Source organism: Salmo salar, chromosome 15 (assembly GCF_965601325.2).
Source record: "Salmo salar chromosome 15, fSalSal1, whole genome shotgun sequence".
Taxonomy (NCBI): domain Eukaryota; kingdom Metazoa; phylum Chordata; class Actinopteri; order Salmoniformes; family Salmonidae; genus Salmo; species Salmo salar.
The window spans coordinates 113087501-113114909 of record NC_138305.1 but is presented as its reverse complement, the minus strand read 5'-3'; the positions used below and the strand labels follow the sequence as shown (position 1 = coordinate 113114909).

At 35.6% G+C, this 27409-nt stretch overlaps 1 protein-coding gene across 2 annotated transcripts in view; it reads right to left on the bottom strand.

The window, feature by feature from the left end:
* The window catches only part of pnpla1 (patatin-like phospholipase domain containing 1), a 75450-nt gene extending 49603 nt beyond the window's left edge, over positions 1 to 25847 (bottom strand). For both annotated transcript variants that reach the window (XM_045695260.2, XM_045695261.2), the window contains exons 1-2: positions 24862 to 25847; positions 23556 to 23788 (exon numbers count right to left, since the gene is read on the bottom strand). In XM_045695260.2, the coding sequence (XP_045551216.1) occupies positions 23556 to 23788; positions 24862 to 25102 (474 nt within the window). In that variant the 5' untranslated portion in view covers positions 25103 to 25847. The remainder of the gene's footprint in view (positions 1 to 23555; positions 23789 to 24861) is intronic.
* Positions 25848 to 27409: the final 1562 nt, after the last annotated feature.

Sequence of the window (27409 nt, the reverse complement as noted above, 5' to 3'; positions counted from 1 at the left end):
TAAACTGAGATGTAAACTGAGATTTACTCACTGTAAACTGAGATTTACTCACGGTAAACTGAGATTTACTCACTGTAAACTGAGATGTAAACAGAGATTTACTCACTGTAAACTGAGATTTACTCACGGTAAACTGAGATTTACTCACTGTAAACTGAGATGTAAACTGAGATATACTCACTGTAAACTGAGATTTACTCACAGTAAACTGAGATTTACTCATGTAAAACTGAGATTTACTCACTGTAAACTGAGATTTACTCACTGTAAACTGATATTTACTCAAGGTAAACTGAGATTTTCTCACTGTAAATTGATATTTACTCACGGTAAACTGAGATTTACTCATGGTAAACTGAGATTTACTCACTGTAAACTGAGATTTACTTACAGTAAACTGAGATTTACTCACTGTAAACTGAGATTTACTCACTGTAAACTGAGATTTACTCACTGTAAACTGAGATGTAAACTGAGATTTACTCACAGTGAACTGATTTACTCACTGTAAACTGAGATGTAAACTGAGATATACTCACTGTAAACTGAGATTTACTCACTGCAAACTGAGATTTACTCACTGTAAACTGAGATTTACTCACTGTAAACTGAGAATTTTCTCACGGTAAACTGACATTTAATCACGGTAAACTGACATTTACTCACTGTAAACTGAGATTTACTCACTGTAAACTGAGATTTACTCACTGTAAACTGAGATTTTCTCACTGTAAATTGATATTTACTCACTGTAAACTGAGATTTACTCACTGTAAACTACTGTGATTTACTCACTGTAAACTGAGATTTACTCACTGTAAACTGAGATTTACTCACAGTAAACTGAGATTTACTCACAGTAAACTGAGATTTACTCACTGTAAACTGAGATGTAAACTGAGATTTACTCACTGTAAACTGAGATTTACTCACGGTAAACTGAGATTTACTCACTGTAAACTGACATTTACTCACTGTAAACTGAGATGTAAACTGAGATTTACTCACAGTGAACTGATTTATTCACTGTAAACTGAGAAGTAAACTGAGATATACTCACTGTAAACTGAGATTTACTCACTGCAAACTGAGATTTACTCACTGTAAACTGAGATTTACTCACTGTAAACTGAGATTTACTCACTGCAAACTGAGATTTACTCACTGCAAACTGAGATTTCCACACTGTAAACTGAGATTTACTCACTGTAAACTGAAATTTTCTCACGGTAAACTGACATTTACTCACGGTAAACTGAGATTTACTCACTGTAAACTGAGATTTACTCACTGTAAACTGAGATTTACTCACTGTAAACTGAGATTTTCTCACTGTAAATTGATATTTACTCACTGTAAACTGAGATGTAAACTGAGATTTACTCACTGTAAACTGAGATTTTCTCCATGTAAATTGATATTTACTCACGGTAAACTGAAATTTACTCACGGTAAACTGAGATTTACTCACTCTAAACTGAGATTTACTCACAGTAAACTACAGTGATTTACTCACTGTAAACTGAGATTTACTCACTGTAAACTGAGATGTAAACAGAGATTTACTCACTGTAAACTGAGATTTACTCACGGTAAACTGAGATTTACTCACTGTAAACTGAGATGTAAACTGAGATATACTCACTGTAAACTGAAATTTACTCACTGTAAACTGAGATGTAAACTGAGATTTACTCACTGTAATCTGAGATTTACTCACGGTAAACTGAGATTTACTCACGGTAAACTGAGATTTACTCACTGTAAACTGAGATGTAAACTGAGATTTACTCATGGTAAACTGAGATTTACTCACTGTAAACTGAGATTTAAACTGAGATTTACTCACTGTAAACTGAGATTTACTCACTGTAAACTGAGATTTACTCACTGTAAACTGAAATTTACTCACTGTAAACTGAGATGTAAACTGAGATTTACTCACTGCAAACTGAGATTTACTCACTGTAAACTGAGATTTACTCACTGTAAACTCACGGTAAACTGAGATTTACTCACTGTAAACTGAGATTTAAACTGAGATTTAATCACTGTAAACTGAGATTTACTCACCGTAAACTGAGATTTACTCACTGTAAACTGAGATTTACTCACTGTAAACTGAGATTTATTCACTGTAAACTGAGATGTAAACAGAGACTTACTCACTGTAAACTGAGATTTACTCACTGTAAACTGAGATTTTCTCACTGTAAATTCATATTTACTCACGGTAAACTGAGATTTACTCATGGTAAACTGAGATTTACTCACTGTAAACTGAGATTTATTCACTGTAAACTGAGATGTAAACAGAGACTTACTCACTGTAAACTGAGATTTACTCACTGTAAACTGAGATTTTCTCACTGTAAATTCATATTTACTCACGATAAACTGAGATTTACTCATGGTAAACTGAGATTTACTCACTGTAAACTGAGATTTACTCACTGTAAACTGAGATTTACTCACTGTAAACTGAGATGTAAACTGAGATTTACTCACTCTAAACTGAGATTTACTCACGGTAAACTGAGATTTATTCTCTGTAAACTGAGATTTACTCACTGTAAACTGAGATTTTCTCCATGTAAATTGATATTTACTCACGGTAAACTGAAATTTACTCACGGTAAACTGAAATTTACTCACGGTAAACTGAGATTTATTCACTGCAAACTGAGATGTAAACTGAGATTTACTCACTGTAAACTGAGATTTACTCACCGTAAACTGAGATTTACTCACTGTAAACTGAGATTTACTCACTGTAAACTGAGATTTACTCACTGTAAACTGAGATTTACTCACTGTAAACAGAGATTTACTCACTGTAAACTGAGATTTACTCACGGTAAACTGAGATTTACTCACTGTAAACTGACATTTACTCACTGTAAACTGAGATGTAAACTGAGATTTACTCACAGTGAAATGATTTACTCACTGTAAACTGAGATGTAAAATGAGATATACTCACTGTAAACTGAGATTTACTCACTGCAAACTGAGATTTACTCACTGTAAACTGAGATTTACTCACTGTAAACTGAGATTTACTCACTGCAAACTGAGATTTACTCACTGCAAACTGACATTTACTCACGGTAAACTGAGATTTACTCACTGTAAACTGAGATTTACTCACTGTAAATTGAGATTTACTCACTGTAAACTGAGATTTTCTCACTGTAAATTGATATTTACTCACTGTAAACTGAGATGTAAACTGAGATTTACTCACTGTAAAATGAGATTTTCTCCATGTAAATTGATATTTACTCACGGTAAACTGAAATTTACTCACGGTAAACTGAGATTTACTCACGGTAAACTGAGATTTATTCACTGCAAACTGAGATGTAAACTGAGATTTACTCACTGTAAACTGAGATTTACTCACCGTAAACTGAGATTTACTCACTGTAAACTGAGATTTACTCACTGTAAACTGAGATTTACTCACTCTAAACTGAGATTTACTCACAGTAAACTACAGTGATTTACTCACTATAAACTGAGATTTACTCACGGTAAACTGAGATTTACTCACTGTAAACTGAGATGTAAACTGAGATATACTCACTGTAAACTGAGATTTACTCACAGTAAACTGAGATTTACTCATGGTAAACTGAGATTTACTCACTGTAAACTGAGATTTACTCACTGTAAACTGATATTTACTCACGGTAAACTGAGGTTTTCTCACTGTAAATTGATATTTACTCACGGTAAACTGAGATTTACTCATGGTAAACTGAGATTTACTCACAGTAAACTGAGATTTACTCACTGTAAACTGAAATTTACTCACTGCAAACTGAGATTTACTCACTGCAAACTGACATTTACTCACGGTAAACTGAGATTTACTCACTGTAAACTGAGATTTACTCACTGTAAATTGAGATTTACTCACTGTAAACTGAGATTTTCTCACTGTAAATTGATATTTACTCACTGTAAACTGAGATGTAAACTGAGATTTACTCACTGTAAAATGAGATTTTCTCCATGTAAATTGATATTTACTCACGGTAAACTGAAATTTACTCACGGTAAACTGAGATTTACTCACGGTAAACTGAGATTTATTCACTGCAAACTGAGATGTAAACTGAGATTTACTCACTGTAAACTGAGATTTACTCACCGTAAACTGAGATTTACTCACTGTAAACTGAGATTTACTCACTGTAAACTGAGATTTACTCACTCTAAACTGAGATTTACTCACAGTAAACTACAGTGATTTACTCACTATAAACTGAGATTTACTCACGGTAAACTGAGATTTACTCACTGTAAACTGAGATGTAAACTGAGATATACTCACTGTAAACTGAGATTTACTCACAGTAAACTGAGATTTACTCATGTAAAACTGAGATTTACTCACTGTAAACTGAGATTTACTCACTGTAAACTGATATTTACTCAAGGTAAACTGAGATTTTCTCACTGTAAATTGATATTTACTCACGGTAAACTGAGATTTACTCATGGTAAACTGAGATTTACTCACTGTAAACTGAGATTTACTTACAGTAAACTGAGATTTACTCACTGTAAACTGAGATTTACTCACTGTAAACTGAGATTTACTCACTGTAAACTGAGATGTAAACTGAGATTTACTCACAGTGAACTGATTTACTCACTGTAAACTGAGATGTAAACTGAGATATACTCACTGTAAACTGAGATTTACTCACTGCAAACTGAGATTTACTCACTGTAAACTGAGATTTACTCACTGTAAACTGAGAATTTTCTCACGGTAAACTGACATTTAATCACGGTAAACTGACATTTACTCACTGTAAACTGAGATTTACTCACTGTAAACTGAGATTTACTCACTGTAAACTGAGATTTTCTCACTGTAAATTGATATTTACTCACTGTAAACTGAGATTTACTCACTGTAAACTACTGTGATTTACTCACTGTAAACTGAGATTTACTCACTGTAAACTGAGATTTACTCACAGTAAACTGAGATTTACTCACAGTAAACTGAGATTTACTCACTGTAAACTGAGATGTAAACTGAGATTTACTCACTGTAAACTGAGATTTACTCACGGTAAACTGAGATTTACTCACTGTAAACTGACATTTACTCACTGTAAACTGAGATGTAAACTGAGATTTACTCACAGTGAACTGATTTATTCACTGTAAACTGAGAAGTAAACTGAGATATACTCACTGTAAACTGAGATTTACTCACTGCAAACTGAGATTTACTCACTGTAAACTGAGATTTACTCACTGTAAACTGAGATTTACTCACTGCAAACTGAGATTTACTCACTGCAAACTGAGATTTCCACACTGTAAACTGAGATTTACTCACTGTAAACTGAAATTTTCTCACGGTAAACTGACATTTACTCACGGTAAACTGAGATTTACTCACTGTAAACTGAGATTTACTCACTGTAAACTGAGATTTACTCACTGTAAACTGAGATTTTCTCACTGTAAATTGATATTTACTCACTGTAAACTGAGATGTAAACTGAGATTTACTCACTGTAAACTGAGATTTTCTCCATGTAAATTGATATTTACTCACGGTAAACTGAAATTTACTCACGGTAAACTGAGATTTACTCACTCTAAACTGAGATTTACTCACAGTAAACTACAGTGATTTACTCACTGTAAACTGAGATTTACTCACTGTAAACTGAGATGTAAACAGAGATTTACTCACTGTAAACTGAGATTTACTCACGGTAAACTGAGATTTACTCACTGTAAACTGAGATGTAAACTGAGATATACTCACTGTAAACTGAAATTTACTCACTGTAAACTGAGATGTAAACTGAGATTTACTCACTGTAATCTGAGATTTACTCACGGTAAACTGAGATTTACTCACGGTAAACTGAGATTTACTCACTGTAAACTGAGATGTAAACTGAGATTTACTCATGGTAAACTGAGATTTACTCACTGTAAACTGAGATTTAAACTGAGATTTACTCACTGTAAACTGAGATTTACTCACTGTAAACTGAGATTTACTCACTGTAAACTGAAATTTACTCACTGTAAACTGAGATGTAAACTGAGATTTACTCACTGCAAACTGAGATTTACTCACTGTAAACTGAGATTTACTCACTGTAAACTCACGGTAAACTGAGATTTACTCACTGTAAACTGAGATTTAAACTGAGATTTAATCACTGTAAACTGAGATTTACTCACCGTAAACTGAGATTTACTCACTGTAAACTGAGATTTACTCACTGTAAACTGAGATTTATTCACTGTAAACTGAGATGTAAACAGAGACTTACTCACTGTAAACTGAGATTTACTCACTGTAAACTGAGATTTTCTCACTGTAAATTCATATTTACTCACGGTAAACTGAGATTTACTCATGGTAAACTGAGATTTACTCACTGTAAACTGAGATTTATTCACTGTAAACTGAGATGTAAACAGAGACTTACTCACTGTAAACTGAGATTTACTCACTGTAAACTGAGATTTTCTCACTGTAAATTCATATTTACTCACGATAAACTGAGATTTACTCATGGTAAACTGAGATTTACTCACTGTAAACTGAGATTTACTCACTGTAAACTGAGATTTACTCACTGTAAACTGAGATGTAAACTGAGATTTACTCACTCTAAACTGAGATTTACTCACGGTAAACTGAGATTTATTCTCTGTAAACTGAGATTTACTCACTGTAAACTGAGATTTTCTCCATGTAAATTGATATTTACTCACGGTAAACTGAAATTTACTCACGGTAAACTGAAATTTACTCACGGTAAACTGAGATTTATTCACTGCAAACTGAGATGTAAACTGAGATTTACTCACTGTAAACTGAGATTTACTCACCGTAAACTGAGATTTACTCACTGTAAACTGAGATTTACTCACTGTAAACTGAGATTTACTCACTGTAAACTGAGATTTACTCACTGTAAACAGAGATTTACTCACTGTAAACTGAGATTTACTCACGGTAAACTGAGATTTACTCACTGTAAACTGACATTTACTCACTGTAAACTGAGATGTAAACTGAGATTTACTCACAGTGAAATGATTTACTCACTGTAAACTGAGATGTAAAATGAGATATACTCACTGTAAACTGAGATTTACTCACTGCAAACTGAGATTTACTCACTGTAAACTGAGATTTACTCACTGTAAACTGAGATTTACTCACTGCAAACTGAGATTTACTCACTGCAAACTGACATTTACTCACGGTAAACTGAGATTTACTCACTGTAAACTGAGATTTACTCACTGTAAATTGAGATTTACTCACTGTAAACTGAGATTTTCTCACTGTAAATTGATATTTACTCACTGTAAACTGAGATGTAAACTGAGATTTACTCACTGTAAAATGAGATTTTCTCCATGTAAATTGATATTTACTCACGGTAAACTGAAATTTACTCACGGTAAACTGAGATTTACTCACGGTAAACTGAGATTTATTCACTGCAAACTGAGATGTAAACTGAGATTTACTCACTGTAAACTGAGATTTACTCACCGTAAACTGAGATTTACTCACTGTAAACTGAGATTTACTCACTGTAAACTGAGATTTACTCACTCTAAACTGAGATTTACTCACAGTAAACTACAGTGATTTACTCACTATAAACTGAGATTTACTCACGGTAAACTGAGATTTACTCACTGTAAACTGAGATGTAAACTGAGATATACTCACTGTAAACTGAGATTTACTCACAGTAAACTGAGATTTACTCATGGTAAACTGAGATTTACTCACTGTAAACTGAGATTTACTCACTGTAAACTGATATTTACTCACGGTAAACTGAGGTTTTCTCACTGTAAATTGATATTTACTCACGGTAAACTGAGATTTACTCATGGTAAACTGAGATTTACTCACAGTAAACTGAGATTTACTCACTGTAAACTGAAATTTACTCACTGCAAACTGAGATTTACTCACTGCAAACTGACATTTACTCACGGTAAACTGAGATTTACTCACTGTAAACTGAGATTTACTCACTGTAAATTGAGATTTACTCACTGTAAACTGAGATTTTCTCACTGTAAATTGATATTTACTCACTGTAAACTGAGATGTAAACTGAGATTTACTCACTGTAAAATGAGATTTTCTCCATGTAAATTGATATTTACTCACGGTAAACTGAAATTTACTCACGGTAAACTGAGATTTACTCACGGTAAACTGAGATTTATTCACTGCAAACTGAGATGTAAACTGAGATTTACTCACTGTAAACTGAGATTTACTCACCGTAAACTGAGATTTACTCACTGTAAACTGAGATTTACTCACTGTAAACTGAGATTTACTCACTCTAAACTGAGATTTACTCACAGTAAACTACAGTGATTTACTCACTATAAACTGAGATTTACTCACTGTAAACTGAGATGTAAACAGAGATTTACTCACTGTAAACTGAGATTTACTCACGGTAAACTGAGATTTACTCACTGTAAACTGAGATGTAAACTGAGATATACTCACTGTAAACTGAGATTTACTCACAGTAAACTGAGATTTACTCATGGTAAACTGAGATTTACTCACTGTAAACTGAGATTTACTCACTGTAAACTGATATTTACTCACGGTAAACTGAGGTTTTCTCACTGTAAATTGATATTTACTCATGGTAAACTGAGATTTACTCATGGTAAACTGAGATTTACTCACAGTAAACTGAGATTTACTCACTGTAAACTGAAATTTACTCACTGTAAACTGAGATTTACTCACTGTAAACTGAGATGTAAACTGAGATATACTCACTGTAAACTGAGATTTACTCACTGCAAACTGAGATTTACTCACTGTAAACTGAGATTTACTCACTGTAAACTGAGATTTCCTCACTGTAAACTGAAATTTTCTCCCGGTAAACTGACATTTACTCACGGTAAACTGAGATTTACTCACTGTAAACTGAGATTTACTCACTGTAAACTGAGATTTACTCACTGTAAACTGAGATTTTCTCACTGTAAATTGATATTTACTCTTTGTAAACTGAGATTTACTCACTGTAAACTACTGTGATTTACTCACTGTAAACTGAGATTTACTCACAGTAAACTGAGATTTACTCACTGTAAACTTAGATGTAAACTGAGATTTACTCACAGTAAACTGAGATTTACTCACTGTAAACTGAGATTTACTCACTGTAAACTGAGATGTAAACTGAGATATACTCACTGTAAACTGAGATTTACTCACGGTAAACTGAGATTTACTCACGGTAAACTGAGATTTACTCACTGTAAATTGATATTTACTCACGGTAAACTGAAATTTACTCACGGTAAACTGAGATTTACTCACTATAAACTGAGATTTACTCACAGTAAATTGAGATTTACTCACTGTAAACTGAGATTTACTCACTGTAAACTACTGTGATTTACTCACTGTAAACAGAGATTTACTCACAGTAAACTGAGATTTACTCACTGTAAACTGAGATGTAAACTGAGATTTATTCACTGCAAACTGAGATGTAAACTGAGATTTATTCACTGTAAACTGAGATTTACTCACCGTAAACTGAGATTTACTCACTGTAAACTGAGATTTACTCACTGTAAACTGAGATTTACTCACTCTAAACTGAGATTTACTCACAGTAAACTACAGTGATTTACTCACTGTAAACTGAGATTTACTCACTGTAAACTGAGATGTAAACAGAGATTTACTCACCGTAAACTGAGATTTACTCACGGTAAACTGAGATTTACTCACTGTAAACTGAGATGTAAACTGAGATATACTCACTGTAAACTGAGATTTACTCACAGTAAACTGAGATTTACTCACTGTAAACTGATATTTACTCACGGTAAACTGAGATTTTCTCACTGTAAATTGATATTTACTCATGGTAAACTGAGATTTACTCATGGTAAACTGAGATTTACTCACAGTAAACTGAGATTTACTCACTGTAAACTGAGATTTACTCACTGTAAACTGAGATTTACTCACTGTAAACTGAGATGTAAACTGAGATTTACTCACAGTGAACTGATTTACTCACTGTAAACTGAGATGTAAACTGAGATATACTCACTGTAAACTGAGATTTACTCACTGCAAACTGAGATTTACTCACTGTAAACTGAGATTTACTCACTGTAAACTGAGATTTCCTCACTGTAAACTGAGATTTCCTCACTGTAAACTGTAATTTTCTCACGGTAAACTGACATCTAATCACGGTAAACTGAGATTTACTCACTGTAAACTGAGATTTACTCACTGTAAACTGAGATTTACTCACTGCAAACTGAGATTTACTCACTGTAAACTACTGTGATTTACTCACTGTAAACTGAGATTTACTCACAGTAAACTGAGATTTACTCACTGTAAACTTAGATGTAAACTGAGATATACTCACTGTAAACTGAGATTTACTCACGGTAAACTGAGATTTACTCACGGTAAACTGAGATTTTCTCACTGTAAATTGATATTTACTCATGGTAAACTGAAATTTACTCACGGTAAACTGAGATTTACTCACTATAAACTGAGATTTACTCACAGTAAATTGAGATTTACTCACTGTAAACTGAGATTTACTCACTGTAAACTACTGTGATTTACTCACTGTAAACAGAGATTTACTCACAGTAAACTGAGATTTACTCACTGTAAACTACTGTGATTTACTCACTGTAAACAGAGATTTACTCACAGTAAACTGAGATTTACTCACTGTAAAATGAGATGTAAACTGAGATTTACTCACAGTAAACTGAGATTTACGCACTGTAAACTGAGATTTACTCACTGTAAACTGAGATGTAAACTGAGATATACTCACTGTAAACTGAGATTTACTCACGGTAAACTGAGATTTACTCACGGTAAACTGAGATTTACTCACTGTAAACTGAGATTTACTCAAGGTAAACTGAGATTTACTCACTGTAAACTGAGATTTTCTCACGGTAAACTGAGATTTACTCACTGTAAACTGAGATTTACTCACTGCAAACTGAGATTTACTCACTGTAAACTGAGATTTACTCACTGTTAACTGAGATTTACTCACTGCAAACTGAGATTTACTCACTGTAAACTGAGATTTACTCACTGCAAACTGAGATTTACTCACTGTGAACTGAGATTTACTCACTGCAAACTGAGATTTACTCACTGTAAACTGAGATGTAAACTGAGATATACTCACTGTAAACTGAGATTTACTCACGGTAAACTGAGATTTACTCACGGTAAACTGAGATTTACTCACGGTAAACTGAGATTTACTCACTGTAAATTGATATTTACTCATGGTAAACTGAAATTTACTCACGGTAAACTGAGATTTACTCACTATAAACTGAGATTTACTCACAGTAAATTGAGATTTACTCACTGTAAACTGAGATTTACTCACTGTAAACTACTGTGATTTACTCACTGTAAACTACTGTGATTTACTCACTGTAAACTGAGATTTACTCACAGTAAACTGAGATTTACTCACTGTAAACTGAGATGTAAACTGAGATTTACTCACAGTAAACTGAGATTTACTCACTGTAAACTGAGATTTACTCACTGTAAACTGAGATGTAAACTGAGATATACTCACTGTAAACTGAGATTTACTCACGGTAAACTGAGATTTACTCACTGTAAACTGAGATTTACTCAAGGTTAACTGAGATTTACTCACTTTAAACTGAGATTTTCTCACGGTAAACTGAGATTTACTCACTGTAAACTGAGATTTACTCACTGCAAACTGAGATTTACTTACTGTAAACTGAGATTTACACACTGTTAACTGAGATTTACTCACTGCAAACTGAGATTTACACACTGCAAACTGAGATTTACTCACTGTAAACTGATTTACTCACAGTAAACTGAGATTTCCTCACTGTAAACTGAGATTTACTCACTGTAAACTGCGATGTAAACTGAGATTTACTCACAGTGAACTGATTTACTCACTGTAAACTGAGATGTAAACTGAGATATACTCACTGTAAACTGAGATTTACTCACTGCAAACTGAGATTTACTCACTGTAAACTGAGATTTACTCACTGTAAACTGATATTTCCTCACTGTAAACTGAGATTTACTCACTGTAAACTGAAATTTTCTCACTGTAAACTACTGTGATTTACTCACAGTAAACTGAGATTTACTCACTGTAAACTGAGATGTAAACTGAGATTTACTCACAGTAAACTGAGATTTACTCACAGTAAACTGAGATTTACTCACTGTAAACTGAGATTTACTCACTGTAAACTGAGATGTGCTGCTGCTCCAGTTTCAACTGTTCTGCCTGCGGCTATGGAACCCTGACCTGTTCACCGGACGTGCTTGTTGCACCCTCGACAACTACTATGATTATTATTATTTGACCATGCTGGTCATTTATGAACATTTTAACATTTTAACATTTTGACCATGTTCTGTTATAATATCCACCCTGCACAGCCAGAAGAGGACTGGCCACCCCTCATAGCCTGGTTCCTCTCTAGGTTTCTTCCTAGGTTTTTGGCCTTTCTAGGGAGTTTTTCCTAGGGAGTTTTTCCTAGCCACCGTGCTTCTTTCACATGCTTTGCTTGCTGTTTGGGGTTTTAGGCTGGGTTTCTGTACAGCACTTTGAGAATATCAGCTGATGTACGAAGGGCTATATAAAAATAAATTTGATTTGATTTGATTTGAGATGTAAACTGAGATATACTCACGGTAAACTCAGATTTACTCACGGTAAACTGAGATTTACTCACGGTAAACTGAGATTTACTCACTGTAAACTGAGATTTACTCAAGGTAAACTGAGATTTAGTCACTGTAAACTGAGATTTTCTCACGGTAAACTGAGATTTACTCACGGTAAACTGAGATTTACTCACTGTAAATTGATATTTACTCACGGTAAACTGAAATTTACTCACGGTAAACTGAGATTTACTCACTATAAATTGAGATTTACTCACTGTAAACTGAGATTTACTCACTGTAAACTGAGATTTACTCACTGTAAACTACTGTGATTTACTCACAATAAACTGAGATTTACTCACTGTAAACTGAGATGTAAACTAAGATTTACTCACAGTAAACTGAGATTTACTCACTGTAAACTGAGATTTACTCACTGTAAACTGAGATGTAAACAGATATACTCACTGTAAAATGAGATTTACTCACGGTAAACTGAGATTTACTCACGGTAAACTGAGATTTACTCACTGTAAACTGAGATTTCCTCACTGTAAACTGAGATTTACTCACTGTAAACTGAGATTTACTCACTGTAAACTGAGATTTACTCACTGTAAACTACTGTGATTTACTCACTGTAAACTGAGATTTACTCACAGTAAACTGAGATTTACTCACTGTAAACTTAGATGTAAACTGAGATTTACTCACAGTAAACTGAGATTTACTCACTGTAAACTGAGATTTACTCACTGTAAACTGAGATGTAAACTGAGATATACTCACTGTAAACTGAGATTTACTCACGGTAAACTGAGATTTACTCACGGTAAACTGAGATTTACTCACTGTAAATTGATATTTACTCAAGGTGAACTGAAATTTACTCACGGTAAACTGAGATTTACTCACTATAAACTGAGATTTACTCACAGTAAATTGAGATTTACTCACTGTAAACTGAGATTTACTCACTGTAAACTACTGTGATTTACTCACTGTAAACTGAGATTTACTCACAGTAAACTGAGATTTACTCACTGTAAACTGAGATGTAAACTGAGATATACTCACTGTAAACTGAGATTTACTCACGGTAAACTGAGATTTACTCACGGTAAACTGAGATTTACTCACTGTAAACTGAGATTTACTCAAGGTAAACTGAGATTTACTCACTGTAAACTGAGATTTACTCACTGTAAACTGAGATTTCCTCACTGTAAACTGAGATTTACTCACTGTAAACTGAAATTTTCTCACGGTAAACTGACATTTACTCACGGTAAACTGAGATTTACTCACTGTAAACTGAGATTTACTCACTGTAAACTGAGATTTACTCACTGTAAACTGAGATTTACTCACTGCAAACTGAGATTTACTCACTGTAAACTACTGTGATTTACTCACTGTAAACTGAGATTTACTCACAGTAAACTGAGATTTACTCACTGTAAACTTAGATGTAAACTGAGATATACTCACTGTAAACTGACATTTACTCACGGTAAACTGAGATTTACTCACGGTAAACTGAGATTTACTCACTGTAAATTGATATTTACTCATGGTAAACTGAAATTTACTCATGGTAAACTGAGATTTACTCACTATAAACTGAGATTTACTCACAGTAAATTGAGATTTACTCACTGTAAACTGAGATTTACTCACTGTAAACTACTGTGATTTACTCACTGTAAACAGAGATTTACTCACAGTAAACTGAGATTTACTCACTGTAAACTGAGATGTAAACTGAGATGTACTCACAGTAAACTGAGATTTACTCACTGTAAACTGAGATTTACTTACTGTAAACTGAGATGTAAACTGAGATATACTCACTGTAAACTGAGATTTACTCACGGTAAACTGAGATTTACTCACGGTAAACTGAGATTTACTCACTGTAAACTGAGATTTACTCAAGGTAAACTGAGATTTACTCACTGTAAACTGAGATTTTCTCACGGTAAACTGAGATTTACTCACTGTAAACTGAGATTTACTCACTGCAAACTGAGATTTACTCACTGTAAACTGAGATTTACTCACTGTTAACTGAGATTTACTCACTGCAAACTGAGATTTACTCACTGTAAACTGAGATTTACTCACTGCAAACTGAGATTTACTCACTGTGAACTGAGATTTACTCACTGCAAACTGAGATTTACTCACTGTAAACTGAGATGTAAACTGAGATATACTCACTGTAAACTGAGATTTACTCACGGTAAACTGAGATTTACTCAAGGTAAACTGAGATTTACTCACGGTAAACTGAGATTTACTCACGGTAAACTGAGATTTACTCACTGTAAATTGATATTTACTCATGGTAAACTGAAATTTACTCACGGTAAACTGAGATTTACTCACTATAAACTGAGATTTACTCACAGTAAATTGAGATTTACTCACTGTAAACTGAGATTTACTCACTGTAAACTGAGATTTACTCACTGTAAACTACTGTGATTTACTCACTGTAAACAGAGATTTACTCACAGTAAACTGAGATTTACTCACTGTAAACTGAGATGTAAACTGAGATTTACTCACAGTAAACTGAGATTTACTCACTGTAAACTGAGATTTACTCACTGTAAACTGAGATGTAAACTGAGATATACTCACTGTAAACTGAGATTTACTCACGGTAAACTGAGATTTACTCACTGTAAACTGAGATTTACTCAAGGTAAACTGAGATTTACTCACTTTAAACTGAGATTTTCTCACGGTAAACTGAGATTTACTCACTGTAAACTGAGATTTACTCAAGGTAAACTGAGATTTAGTCACTGTAAACTGAGATTTTCTCACGGTAAACTGAGATTTACTCACGGTAAACTGAGATTTACTCACTGTAAATTGATATTTACTCACGGTAAACTGAAATTTACTCACGGTAAACTGAGATTTACTCACTATAAATTGAGATTTACTCACTGTAAACTGAGATTTACTCACTGTAAACTGAGATTTACTCACTGTAAACTACTGTGATTTACTCACAATAAACTGAGATTTACTCACTGTAAACTGAGATGTAAACTAAGATTTACTCACAGTAAACTGAGATTTACTCACTGTAAACTGAGATTTACTCACTGTAAACTGAGATGTAAACAGATATACTCACTGTAAAATGAGATTTACTCACGGTAAACTGAGATTTACTCACGGTAAACTGAGATTTACTCACTGTAAACTGAGATTTCCTCACTGTAAACTGAGATTTACTCACTGTAAACTGAGATTTACTCACTGTAAACTGAGATTTACTCACTGTAAACTACTGTGATTTACTCACTGTAAACTGAGATTTACTCACAGTAAACTGAGATTTACTCACTGTAAACTTAGATGTAAACTGAGATTTACTCACAGTAAACTGAGATTTACTCACTGTAAACTGAGATTTACTCACTGTAAACTGAGATGTAAACTGAGATATACTCACTGTAAACTGAGATTTACTCACGGTAAACTGAGATTTACTCACGGTAAACTGAGATTTACTCACTGTAAATTGATATTTACTCAAGGTGAACTGAAATTTACTCACGGTAAACTGAGATTTACTCACTATAAACTGAGATTTACTCACAGTAAATTGAGATTTACTCACTGTAAACTGAGATTTACTCACTGTAAACTACTGTGATTTACTCACTGTAAACTGAGATTTACTCACAGTAAACTGAGATTTACTCACTGTAAACTGAGATGTAAACTGAGATATACTCACTGTAAACTGAGATTTACTCACGGTAAACTGAGATTTACTCACGGTAAACTGAGATTTACTCACTGTAAACTACTGTGATTTACTCACTGTAAACTGAGATTTACTCACAGTAAACTGAGATTTACTCACTGTAAACTGAGATGTAAACTGAGATATACTCACTGTAAACTGAGATTTACTCACTGTAAACTGAGATTTACTCACTGTAAACTGAGATGTAAACTGAGATATACTCACTGTAAACTGAGATTTACTCACGGTAAACTGAGATTTACTCACTGTAAACTGAGATTTACTCAAGGTAAACTGAGATTTACTCACTTTAAACTGAGATTTTCTCACGGTAAACTGAGATTTACTCACTGTAAACTGAGATTTACTCAAGGTAAACTGAGATTTAGTCACTGTAAACTGAGATTTTCTCACGGTAAACTGAGATTTACTCACGGTAAACTGAGATTTACTCACTGTAAATTGATATTTACTCACGGTAAACTGAAATTTACTCACGGTAAACTGAGATTTACTCACTATAAATTGAGATTTACTCACTGTAAACTGAGATTTACTCACTGTAAACTGAGATTTACTCACTGTAAACTACTGTGATTTACTCACAATAAACTGAGATTTACTCACTGTAAACTGAGATGTAAACTAAGATTTACTCACAGTAAACTGAGATTTACTCACTGTAAACTGAGATTTACTCACTGTAAACTGAGATGTAAACAGATATACTCACTGTAAAATGAGATTTACTCACGGTAAACTGAGATTTACTCACGGTAAACTGAGATTTACTCACTGTAAACTGAGATTTCCTCACTGTAAACTGAGATTTACTCACTGTAAACTGAGATTTACTCACTGTAAACTGAGATTTACTCACTGTAAACTACTGTGATTTACTCACTGTAAACTGAGATTTACTCACAGTAAACTGAGATTTACTCACTGTAAACTTAGATGTAAACTGAGATTTACTCACAGTAAACTGAGATTTACTCACTGTAAACTGAGATTTACTCACTGTAAACTGAGATGTAAACTGAGATATACTCACTGTAAACTGAGATTTACTCACGGTAAACTGAGATTTACTCACGGTAAACTGAGATTTACTCACTGTAAATTGATATTTACTCAAGGTGAACTGAAATTTACTCACGGTAAACTGAGATTTACTCACTATAAACTGAGATTTACTCACAGTAAATTGAGATTTACTCACTGTAAACTGAGATTTACTCACTGTAAACTACTGTGATTTACTCACTGTAAACTGAGATTTACTCACAGTAAACTGAGATTTACTCACTGTAAACTGAGATGTAAACTGAGATATACTCACTGTAAACTGAGATTTACTCACGGTAAACTGAGATTTACTCACGGTAAACTGAGATTTACTCACTGTAAACTGAGATTTACTCAAGGTAAACTGAGATTTACTCACTGTAAACTGAGATTTACTCACTGTAAACTGAGATTTCCTCACTGTAAACTGAGATTTACTCACTGTAAACTGAAATTTTCTCACGGTAAACTGACATTTACTCACGGTAAACTGAGATTTACTCACTGTAAACTGAGATTTACTCACTGTAAACTGAGATTTACTCACTGTAAACTGAGATTTACTCACTGCAAACTGAGATTTACTCACTGTAAACTACTGTGATTTACTCACTGTAAACTGAGATTTACTCACAGTAAACTGAGATTTACTCACTGTAAACTTAGATGTAAACTGAGATATACTCACTGTAAACTGACATTTACTCACGGTAAACTGAGATTTACTCACGGTAAACTGAGATTTACTCACTGTAAATTGATATTTACTCATGGTAAACTGAAATTTACTCATGGTAAACTGAGATTTACTCACTATAAACTGAGATTTACTCACAGTAAATTGAGATTTACTCACTGTAAACTGAGATTTACTCACTGTAAACTACTGTGATTTACTCACTGTAAACAGAGATTTACTCACAGTAAACTGAGATTTACTCACTGTAAACTGAGATGTAAACTGAGATGTACTCACAGTAAACTGAGATTTACTCACTGTAAACTGAGATTTACTTACTGTAAACTGAGATGTAAACTGAGATATACTCACTGTAAACTGAGATTTACTCACGGTAAACTGAGATTTACTCACGGTAAACTGAGATTTACTCACTGTAAACTGAGATTTACTCAAGGTAAACTGAGATTTACTCACTGTAAACTGAGATTTTCTCACGGTAAACTGAGATTTACTCACTGTAAACTGAGATTTACTCACTGCAAACTGAGATTTACTCACTGTAAACTGAGATTTACTCACTGTTAACTGAGATTTACTCACTGCAAACTGAGATTTACTCACTGTAAACTGAGATTTACTCACTGCAAACTGAGATTTACTCACTGTGAACTGAGATTTACTCACTGCAAACTGAGATTTACTCACTGTAAACTGAGATGTAAACTGAGATATACTCACTGTAAACTGAGATTTACTCACGGTAAACTGAGATTTACTCAAGGTAAACTGAGATTTACTCACGGTAAACTGAGATTTACTCACGGTAAACTGAGATTTACTCACTGTAAATTGATATTTACTCATGGTAAACTGAAATTTACTCACGGTAAACTGAGATTTACTCACTATAAACTGAGATTTACTCACAGTAAATTGAGATTTACTCACTGTAAACTGAGATTTACTCACTGTAAACTGAGATTTACTCACTGTAAACTACTGTGATTTACTCACTGTAAACAGAGATTTACTCACAGTAAACTGAGATTTACTCACTGTAAACTGAGATGTAAACTGAGATTTACTCACAGTAAACTGAGATTTACTCACTGTAAACTGAGATTTACTCACTGTAAACTGAGATGTAAACTGAGATATACTCACTGTAAACTGAGATTTACTCACGGTAAACTGAGATTTACTCACTGTAAACTGAGATTTACTCAAGGTAAACTGAGATTTACTCACTTTAAACTGAGATTTTCTCACGGTAAACTGAGATTTACTCACTGTAAACTGAGATTTACTCACTGCAAACTGAGATTTACTTACTGTAAACTGAGATTTACACACTGTTAACTGAGATTTACTCACTGCAAACTGAGATTTACACACTGCAAACTGAGATTTACTCACTGTAAACTGATTTACTCACAGTAAACTGAGATTTCCTCACTGTAAACTGAGATTTACTCACTGTAAACTGAGATGTAAACTGAGATTTACTCACAGTGAACTGATTTACTCACTGTAAACTGAGATGTAAACTGAGATATACTCACTGTAAACTGAGATTTACTCACTGCAAACTGAGATTTACTCACTGTAAACTGAGATTTACTCACTGTAAACTGATATTTCCTCACTGTAAACTGAGATTTACTCACTGTAAACTGAAATTTTCTCACTGAAAACTACTGTGATTTACTCACTGTAAACTGAGATTTACTCACAGTAAACTGAGATTTACTCACTGTAAACTTAGATGTAAACTGAGATTTACTCACAGTAAACTGAGATTTACTCACTGTAAACTGAGATTTACTCACTGTAAACTGAGATGTATACTGAGATATACTCACTGTAAACTGAGATTTACTCACGGTAAACTGAGATTTACTCACGGTAAACTGAGATTTACTCACTGTAAATTGATATTTACTCACAGTAAATTGAGATTTACTCACTGTAAACTGAGATTTACTCACTGTAAACTACTGTGATTTACTCACTGTAAACTGAGATTTACTAACAGTAAACTGAGATTTACTCACTGTAAACTGAGATTTACTCACTGTAAACTGAGATGTAAACTGAGATTTACTCACAGTAAACTGAGATTTACTCACTGTAAACTGAGATTTACTTACTGTAAACTGAGATGTAAACTGAGATATACTCACGGTAAACTCAGATTTACTCACGGTAAACTGAGATTTACTCACGGTAAACTGAGATTTACTCACTGTAAACTGAGATTTACTCAAGGTAAACTGAGATTTAGTCACTGTAAACTGAGATTTTCTCACGGTAAACTGAGATTTACTCACGGTAAACTGAGATTTACTCACTGTAAATTGATATTTACTCACGGTAAACTGAAATTTACTCACGGTAAACTGAGATTTACTCACTATAAACTGAGATTTACTCACTGTAAACTGAGATTTACTCACTGTAAACTGAGATTTACTCACTGTAAACTACTGTGATTTACTCACAATAAACTGAGATTTACTCACTGTAAACTGAGATGTAAACTGAGATTTACTCAGAGTAAACTGAGATTTACTCACTGTAAACTGAGATTTACTCACTGTAAACTGAGATGTAAACAGATATACTCACTGTAAAATGAGATTTACTCACGGTAAACTGAGATTTACTCACGGTAAACTGAGATTTACTCACTGTAAACTGAGATTTCCTCACTGTAAACTGAGATTTACTCACTGTAAACTGAAATTTTCTCACGGTAAACTGACTTTTACTCACGGTAAACTGAGATTTACTCACTGTAAACTGAGATTTACTCACTGTAAACTGAGATTTACTCACTGTAAACTACTGTGATTTACTCACTGTAAACTGAGATTTACTCACAGTAAACTGAGATTTACTCACTGTAAACTTAGATGTAAACTGAGATTTACTCACAGTAAACTGAGATTTACTCACTGTAAACTGAGATTTACTCACTGTAAACTGAGATGTAAACTGAGATATACTCACTGTAAACTGAGATTTACTCACAGTAAACTGAGATTTACTCACGGTAAACTGAGATTTACTCACTGTAAATTGATATTTACTCAGGGTGAACTGAAATTTACTCACGGTAAACTGAGATTTACTCACGATAAACTGAGATTTACTCACAGTAAATTGAGATTTACTCACTGTAAACTGAGATTTACTCACTGTAAACTACTGTGATTTACTCACTGTAAACTGAGATTTACTCACAGTAAACTGAGATTTACTCACTGTAAACTGAGATGTAAACTGAGATTTACTCACAGTAAACTGACATTTACTCACTGTAAACTGAGATTTACTCACTGTAAACTGAGATGTAAACTGAGATATACTCACTGTAAACTGAGATTTACTCACGGTAAACTGAGATTTACTCACGGTAAACTGAGATTTACTCACTGTAAACTGAGATTTACTCAAGGTAAACTGAGATTTACTCACTGTAAACTGAGATTTTCTCACGGTAAACTGAGATTTACTCACTGTAAACTGAGATTTTCTCACGGTAAACTGAGATTTTCTCACGGTAAACTGAGATTTACTCACTGTAAACTGAGATTTACTCACTGCAAACTGAGATTTACTCACTGTAAACTGAGATTTACTCACTGTTAACTGAGATTTACTCACTGCAAACTGAGATTTACTCACTGCAAACTGAGATTTACTCACTGTAAACTGAGATTTACTCACTGCAAACTGAGATTTACTCACTGCAAACTGAGATTTACTCACTGTAAACTGAGATTTACTCACTGTAAACTGAAATTTTCTCACTGTAAACTACTGTGATTTACTCACTGTAAACTTAGATGTAAACTGAGATTTACTCACAGTAAACTGAGATATACTCACTGTAAACTGAGATTTACTCACGGTAAACTGAGATTTACTCACTGTAAATTGATATTTACTCACGGTAAACTGAAATTTACTCACGGTAAACTGAGATTTACTCACTATAAACTGAGATTTACTCACAGTAAATTGAGATTTACTCACTGTAAACTGAGATTTACTCACTGTAAACTACTGTGATTTACTCACTGTAAACTGAGATTTACTGACAGTAAACTGAGATTTACTCACTGTAAACTGAGATGTAAACTGAGATTTATTCACAGTAAACTGAGATTTACTCACTGTAAACTGAGATTTACTCACTGTAAACTGAGATGTAAACTGAGATATACTCACTGTAAACTGAGATTTACTCACGGTAAACTGAGATTTACTCACGGTAAACTGAGATTTACTCACTGTAAAATGAGATTTACTCAAGGTAAACTGAGATTTAGTCACTGTAAACTGAGATTTTCTCACGGTAAACTGAGATTTACTCACGGTAAACTGAGATTTACTCACTGTAAATTGATATTTACTCACGGTAAACTGAAATTTACTCACGGTAAACTGAGATTTACTCACTATAAACTGAGATTTACTCACAGTAAATTGAGATTTACTCACTGTAAACTGAGATTTACTCACAGTAAACTGAGATTTACTCACTGTAATCTGAGATGTAAACTGAGATTTACTCACAGTAAACTGAGATTTACTCACTGTAAACTGAGATTTACTCACTTTAAACTGAGATGTAAACTGAGATATACTCACTGTAAACTGAGATTTACTCATGGTAAACTGAGATTTACTCACGGTAAACTGAGATTTACTCACTGTAAACTGAGATTTACTCAAGGTAAACTGAGATTTACTCACTGTAAACTGAGATTTTCTCACGGTAAACTGAGATTTACTCACTGCAAACTGAGATTTACTCACTGCAAACTGAGATTTACTCACTGTAAACTAAGATTTACTCACTGCAAACTGAGATTTACTCACTGTTAACTGAGATTTACTCACTGCAAACTGAGATTTACTCACTGCAAACTGAGATTTACTCACTGCAAACTGAGATCTACTCACAGTAAACTGAGATTTACTCACTGTAAACTGAGATTTACTCACGGTAAACTGAGATTTACTCACGGTAAACTGAGATTTACTCACTGTAAATTGATATTTACTCACGGTAAACTGAAATTTACTCAAGGTAAACTGAGATTTACTCACTATAAACTGAGATTTACTCACAGTAAATTGAGATTTACTCACTGTAAACTGAGATGTAAACTGAGATATACTCACAGTAAACTGAGATTTACTCACTGTAAACTGAGATTTACTCACGGTGAACTGAGATTTACCTGTACCACGTCCTCTCTGGACGTGAACTTTGACACCATGATGTTCTGTCCGTCTGGGATGCGCGTCATGGCGATGGCCAGGCGTCCGCTGGCCATGATGTGGGCGTTGGCCGGTAGCAAGAGGCGCAGCATGCGCTCTATCCACACAGACACGTTCCCCGCAGGATGCAGCGGCCCCAGGACATGGCCCCTCATCTGCCGCACAAACCTCAGCATCTCATCTCGCACCATGTCTGCATGGCACACAGACGCATAGACAGACACACACACACACACATAAACAGTCAGCTTGTTACACACACACACACACACACACACACACACACACACACACACACACACACACACACACACACACACACACACACACACACACACACACACACACACACACACACACAGAGACACACACACACAGACAGACAGACACATTTAGACAGACACACACACATAAGCAGTCAACTTGTTTCACACACACACACACACGCGCACATAGACAGACACACACACACACACACACACACACACACACACACACACACACACACACACACACACACACACACACACACACACACACACACACACACACACACATAAACAGACAGACAGACACACACACATAAACAGTCAGCTTGTTATACACACACACACACACACACACACACACACACACACACACACACACACACACACACACACACACACACACACACACACACACACACACACACACAACACACACACAGAGACACACACACACAGACAGACAGACACATTTAGACAGACACACACACATAAGCAGTCAACTTGTTACACACACACACACACACGCGCACATAGACAGACACACACACACACACACACACATAAACAGTCAGCTTGGCTCACACACATTTAGACACACACACACATTTAGACATACACACACACAGACACACACACAGACACACACACACACACACACACACACACACACACACACACACACACACACACACACACACACACACACACACACACACACACACACACACACACACATAAACAGTCAGCTTGGCTCACACACATTTAGACACACACACACATTTAGACATACACACACACAGACACACACACACACAGACACACACACACACACACACACACACACACACACACACACATAAACAGTCAGCTTGGCACAGACACCGACCCGCATGTACACACACATGTACACACACACACACGTACATATTCACAGAATGATTAAAACTTCAATCAACAGCATCTCACATCAACTTCTCAGCATAATTAACTCTCTTACCCAGACTGGATCCACAGACTACGGCCGCGGCTACCAGGGATCCGGCTGAGGCCCCCATGACCTTAGGGGCCGCCTGCAGCACCCAGGGGGACCGGTCCAGCATGCTCTGGGCCACACCCAACTGGTACGTAGCCAGGAACCCCGATCCAGAGAAGGAGATGGACAGAGGAACAGGCACAGACTGACAAGACACATACTGCCCACTGGAGAAAGGAGCCTCAACAGACCTCGATGGAGACATGTTTAGGATACAGGAACGACAATAAACTACACTTGACTTTCACTGTTGTTGGTGTCCGAGGAGACGAGGAGACGATATCAGGCTTGTTATCTTTTGGTGTCCGAGGAGACGAGGAGACGATATCAGGGCTTGTTATCTTTTGGTGTCCGAGGAGACGATATCAGGCTTGTTATCTTTTGGTGTCCGAGGAGACGAGGAGACGATATCAGGCTTGTTATCTTTTGGTGTCCTAGGAGACGATATCAGGCTTGTTATCTTTTGGTGTCCGAGGAGACGAGGAGACGATATCAGGCTTGTTATCTTTTGGTGTCCGAGGAGACGATATCAGGCTTGTTATCTTTTGGTGTCTGAGGAGATGAGGAGACGATATCAGGCTTGTTATCTTTTGGTGTCCGAGGAGACGAGGAGATGATATCAGGGCTTGTTATCTTTTGGTGTCCGAGGAGACGATATCAGGCTTGTTATCTTTTGGTGTCCGAGGAGACGAGGAGACGATATCAGGCTTGTTATCTTTTGGTGTCCGAGGAGACGAGGAGACGATATCAGGGCTTGTTATCTTTTGGTGTCCGAGGAGACGATATCAGGCTTGTTATCTTTTGGTGTCCGAGGAGACGAGGAGACGATATCAGGCTTGTTATCTTTTGGTGTCCGAGGAGACGATATCAGGCTTGTTATCTTTTGGTGTCTGAGGAGACGAGGAGACGATATCAGGCTTGTTATCTTTTGGTGTCTGAGGAGACGAGGAGACGATATCAGGCTTGTTATCTTTTGGTGTCCGAGGAGACGAGGAGACGATATCAGGCTTGTTATCTTTTGGTGTCCGAGGAGACGAGGAGACGATATCAGGCTTGTTATCTTTTGGTGTCCGAGGAGACGAGGAGACGATATCAGGGCTTGTTATCTTTTTTCTTCTCAACCTCTATGAGGTTTAATCTTCTCAGCAGGAGAATATCTGAGGTTTTAGCGGCCAGGCAGAGTGGGTAACAAGTCCTCACAGAGTTCTTTGAGGTTGTGTAAATCCAATCAAGGAGGTTGAACAGAGGGAATAGTACTCTGGTTGTCGATCTGTTGCTCTTTAAATAGTCCAGTAGACATCAGTCACAGGGGTGTATTCATTAGTCACACACCGTAGCAAAATTTTTTTTTAAAAAAAACACATTCAGAAACTGTTCAATCCAAACGGAAAACCAGTTTCTTTTCGGCCATTTCAGGTAGGTCCCTCCCTGTTTTCTTTCGTTTTCGTTCCTAGTGAATACAACACATTTTGATGACACTTATGGATGTTGATTAGCAGCAGCCGACGGGTCTCTGGGTGGAGTGCTGTCCTCAATAGTGCACATCATAGACAATCAATTAGTAAATTGATTATAATTCTTAGCCAATCAGTTGGTGACCTCTTGTCTCTCAGATCTCTTCAGTGTGTCTCGTCTCTCTCTCTCTCTCTCTGTCTCTCTGTGTTGTGAACAGATAGTCTGGTCCATGGTCTCTGTACTGCATCAACAGGAAGCTGGTAATCAGAGCCTGTCAGACTGCTGATCCTAGACCAGCTCTCTCCTCTAATTCACCCCTCTTATTCACTATGATCTTAAAGACATAACTGATCCTAGACCAGCTCTCCCCTCTTATTCACCCCTCTTATTCATTATGATCTTTAAAGACATAACTGATCCTAGACCAGCTCTCCCCTCTTATTCACTCCCTCTTATTCACGATGATCTTAAAGACGTAACTGATCCTATCCTCTCCTACTGATATGGTGTGTGAATAGGGGTCCATGTGATGTTGTTCAGCATCAATCTGTCTTTGTTTGAAGTCCCCACTGAGAAGGATCTGATTAGCTCCACAACTTGACCCAGGGTACCCTAATGTCTACATACAACAAGGGGTGTGTTCATCAGAAACCAAACGGGAACAAAGCAGAATGAAACGAGGAGGAACCTACCTTCATTTGTCAAAACAGAAACTCTCTGTTTTCATTGCAAAAAACATTGGATTCCATGAAATTGGATTCCATTAAAATGCAAAGGCAAAGAGTTGGGGTAAGGAGCTACAGGAAGTGTTGTCGAATCCACACACAGACAGACAGACAGACAGACAGACAGACAGACAGACAGACAGACAGACAGACAGACAGACAGACAGACAGACAGACAGACAGACAGACAGACAGACAGACAGACAGACAGACAGACAGACAGAGAAACACACACAGACAGAGAAACACACACAGACAGAGAAACACAGACAGACAGACAGACAGACAGACAGACAGACAGACAGACAGACAGACAGACAGACAGACAGACA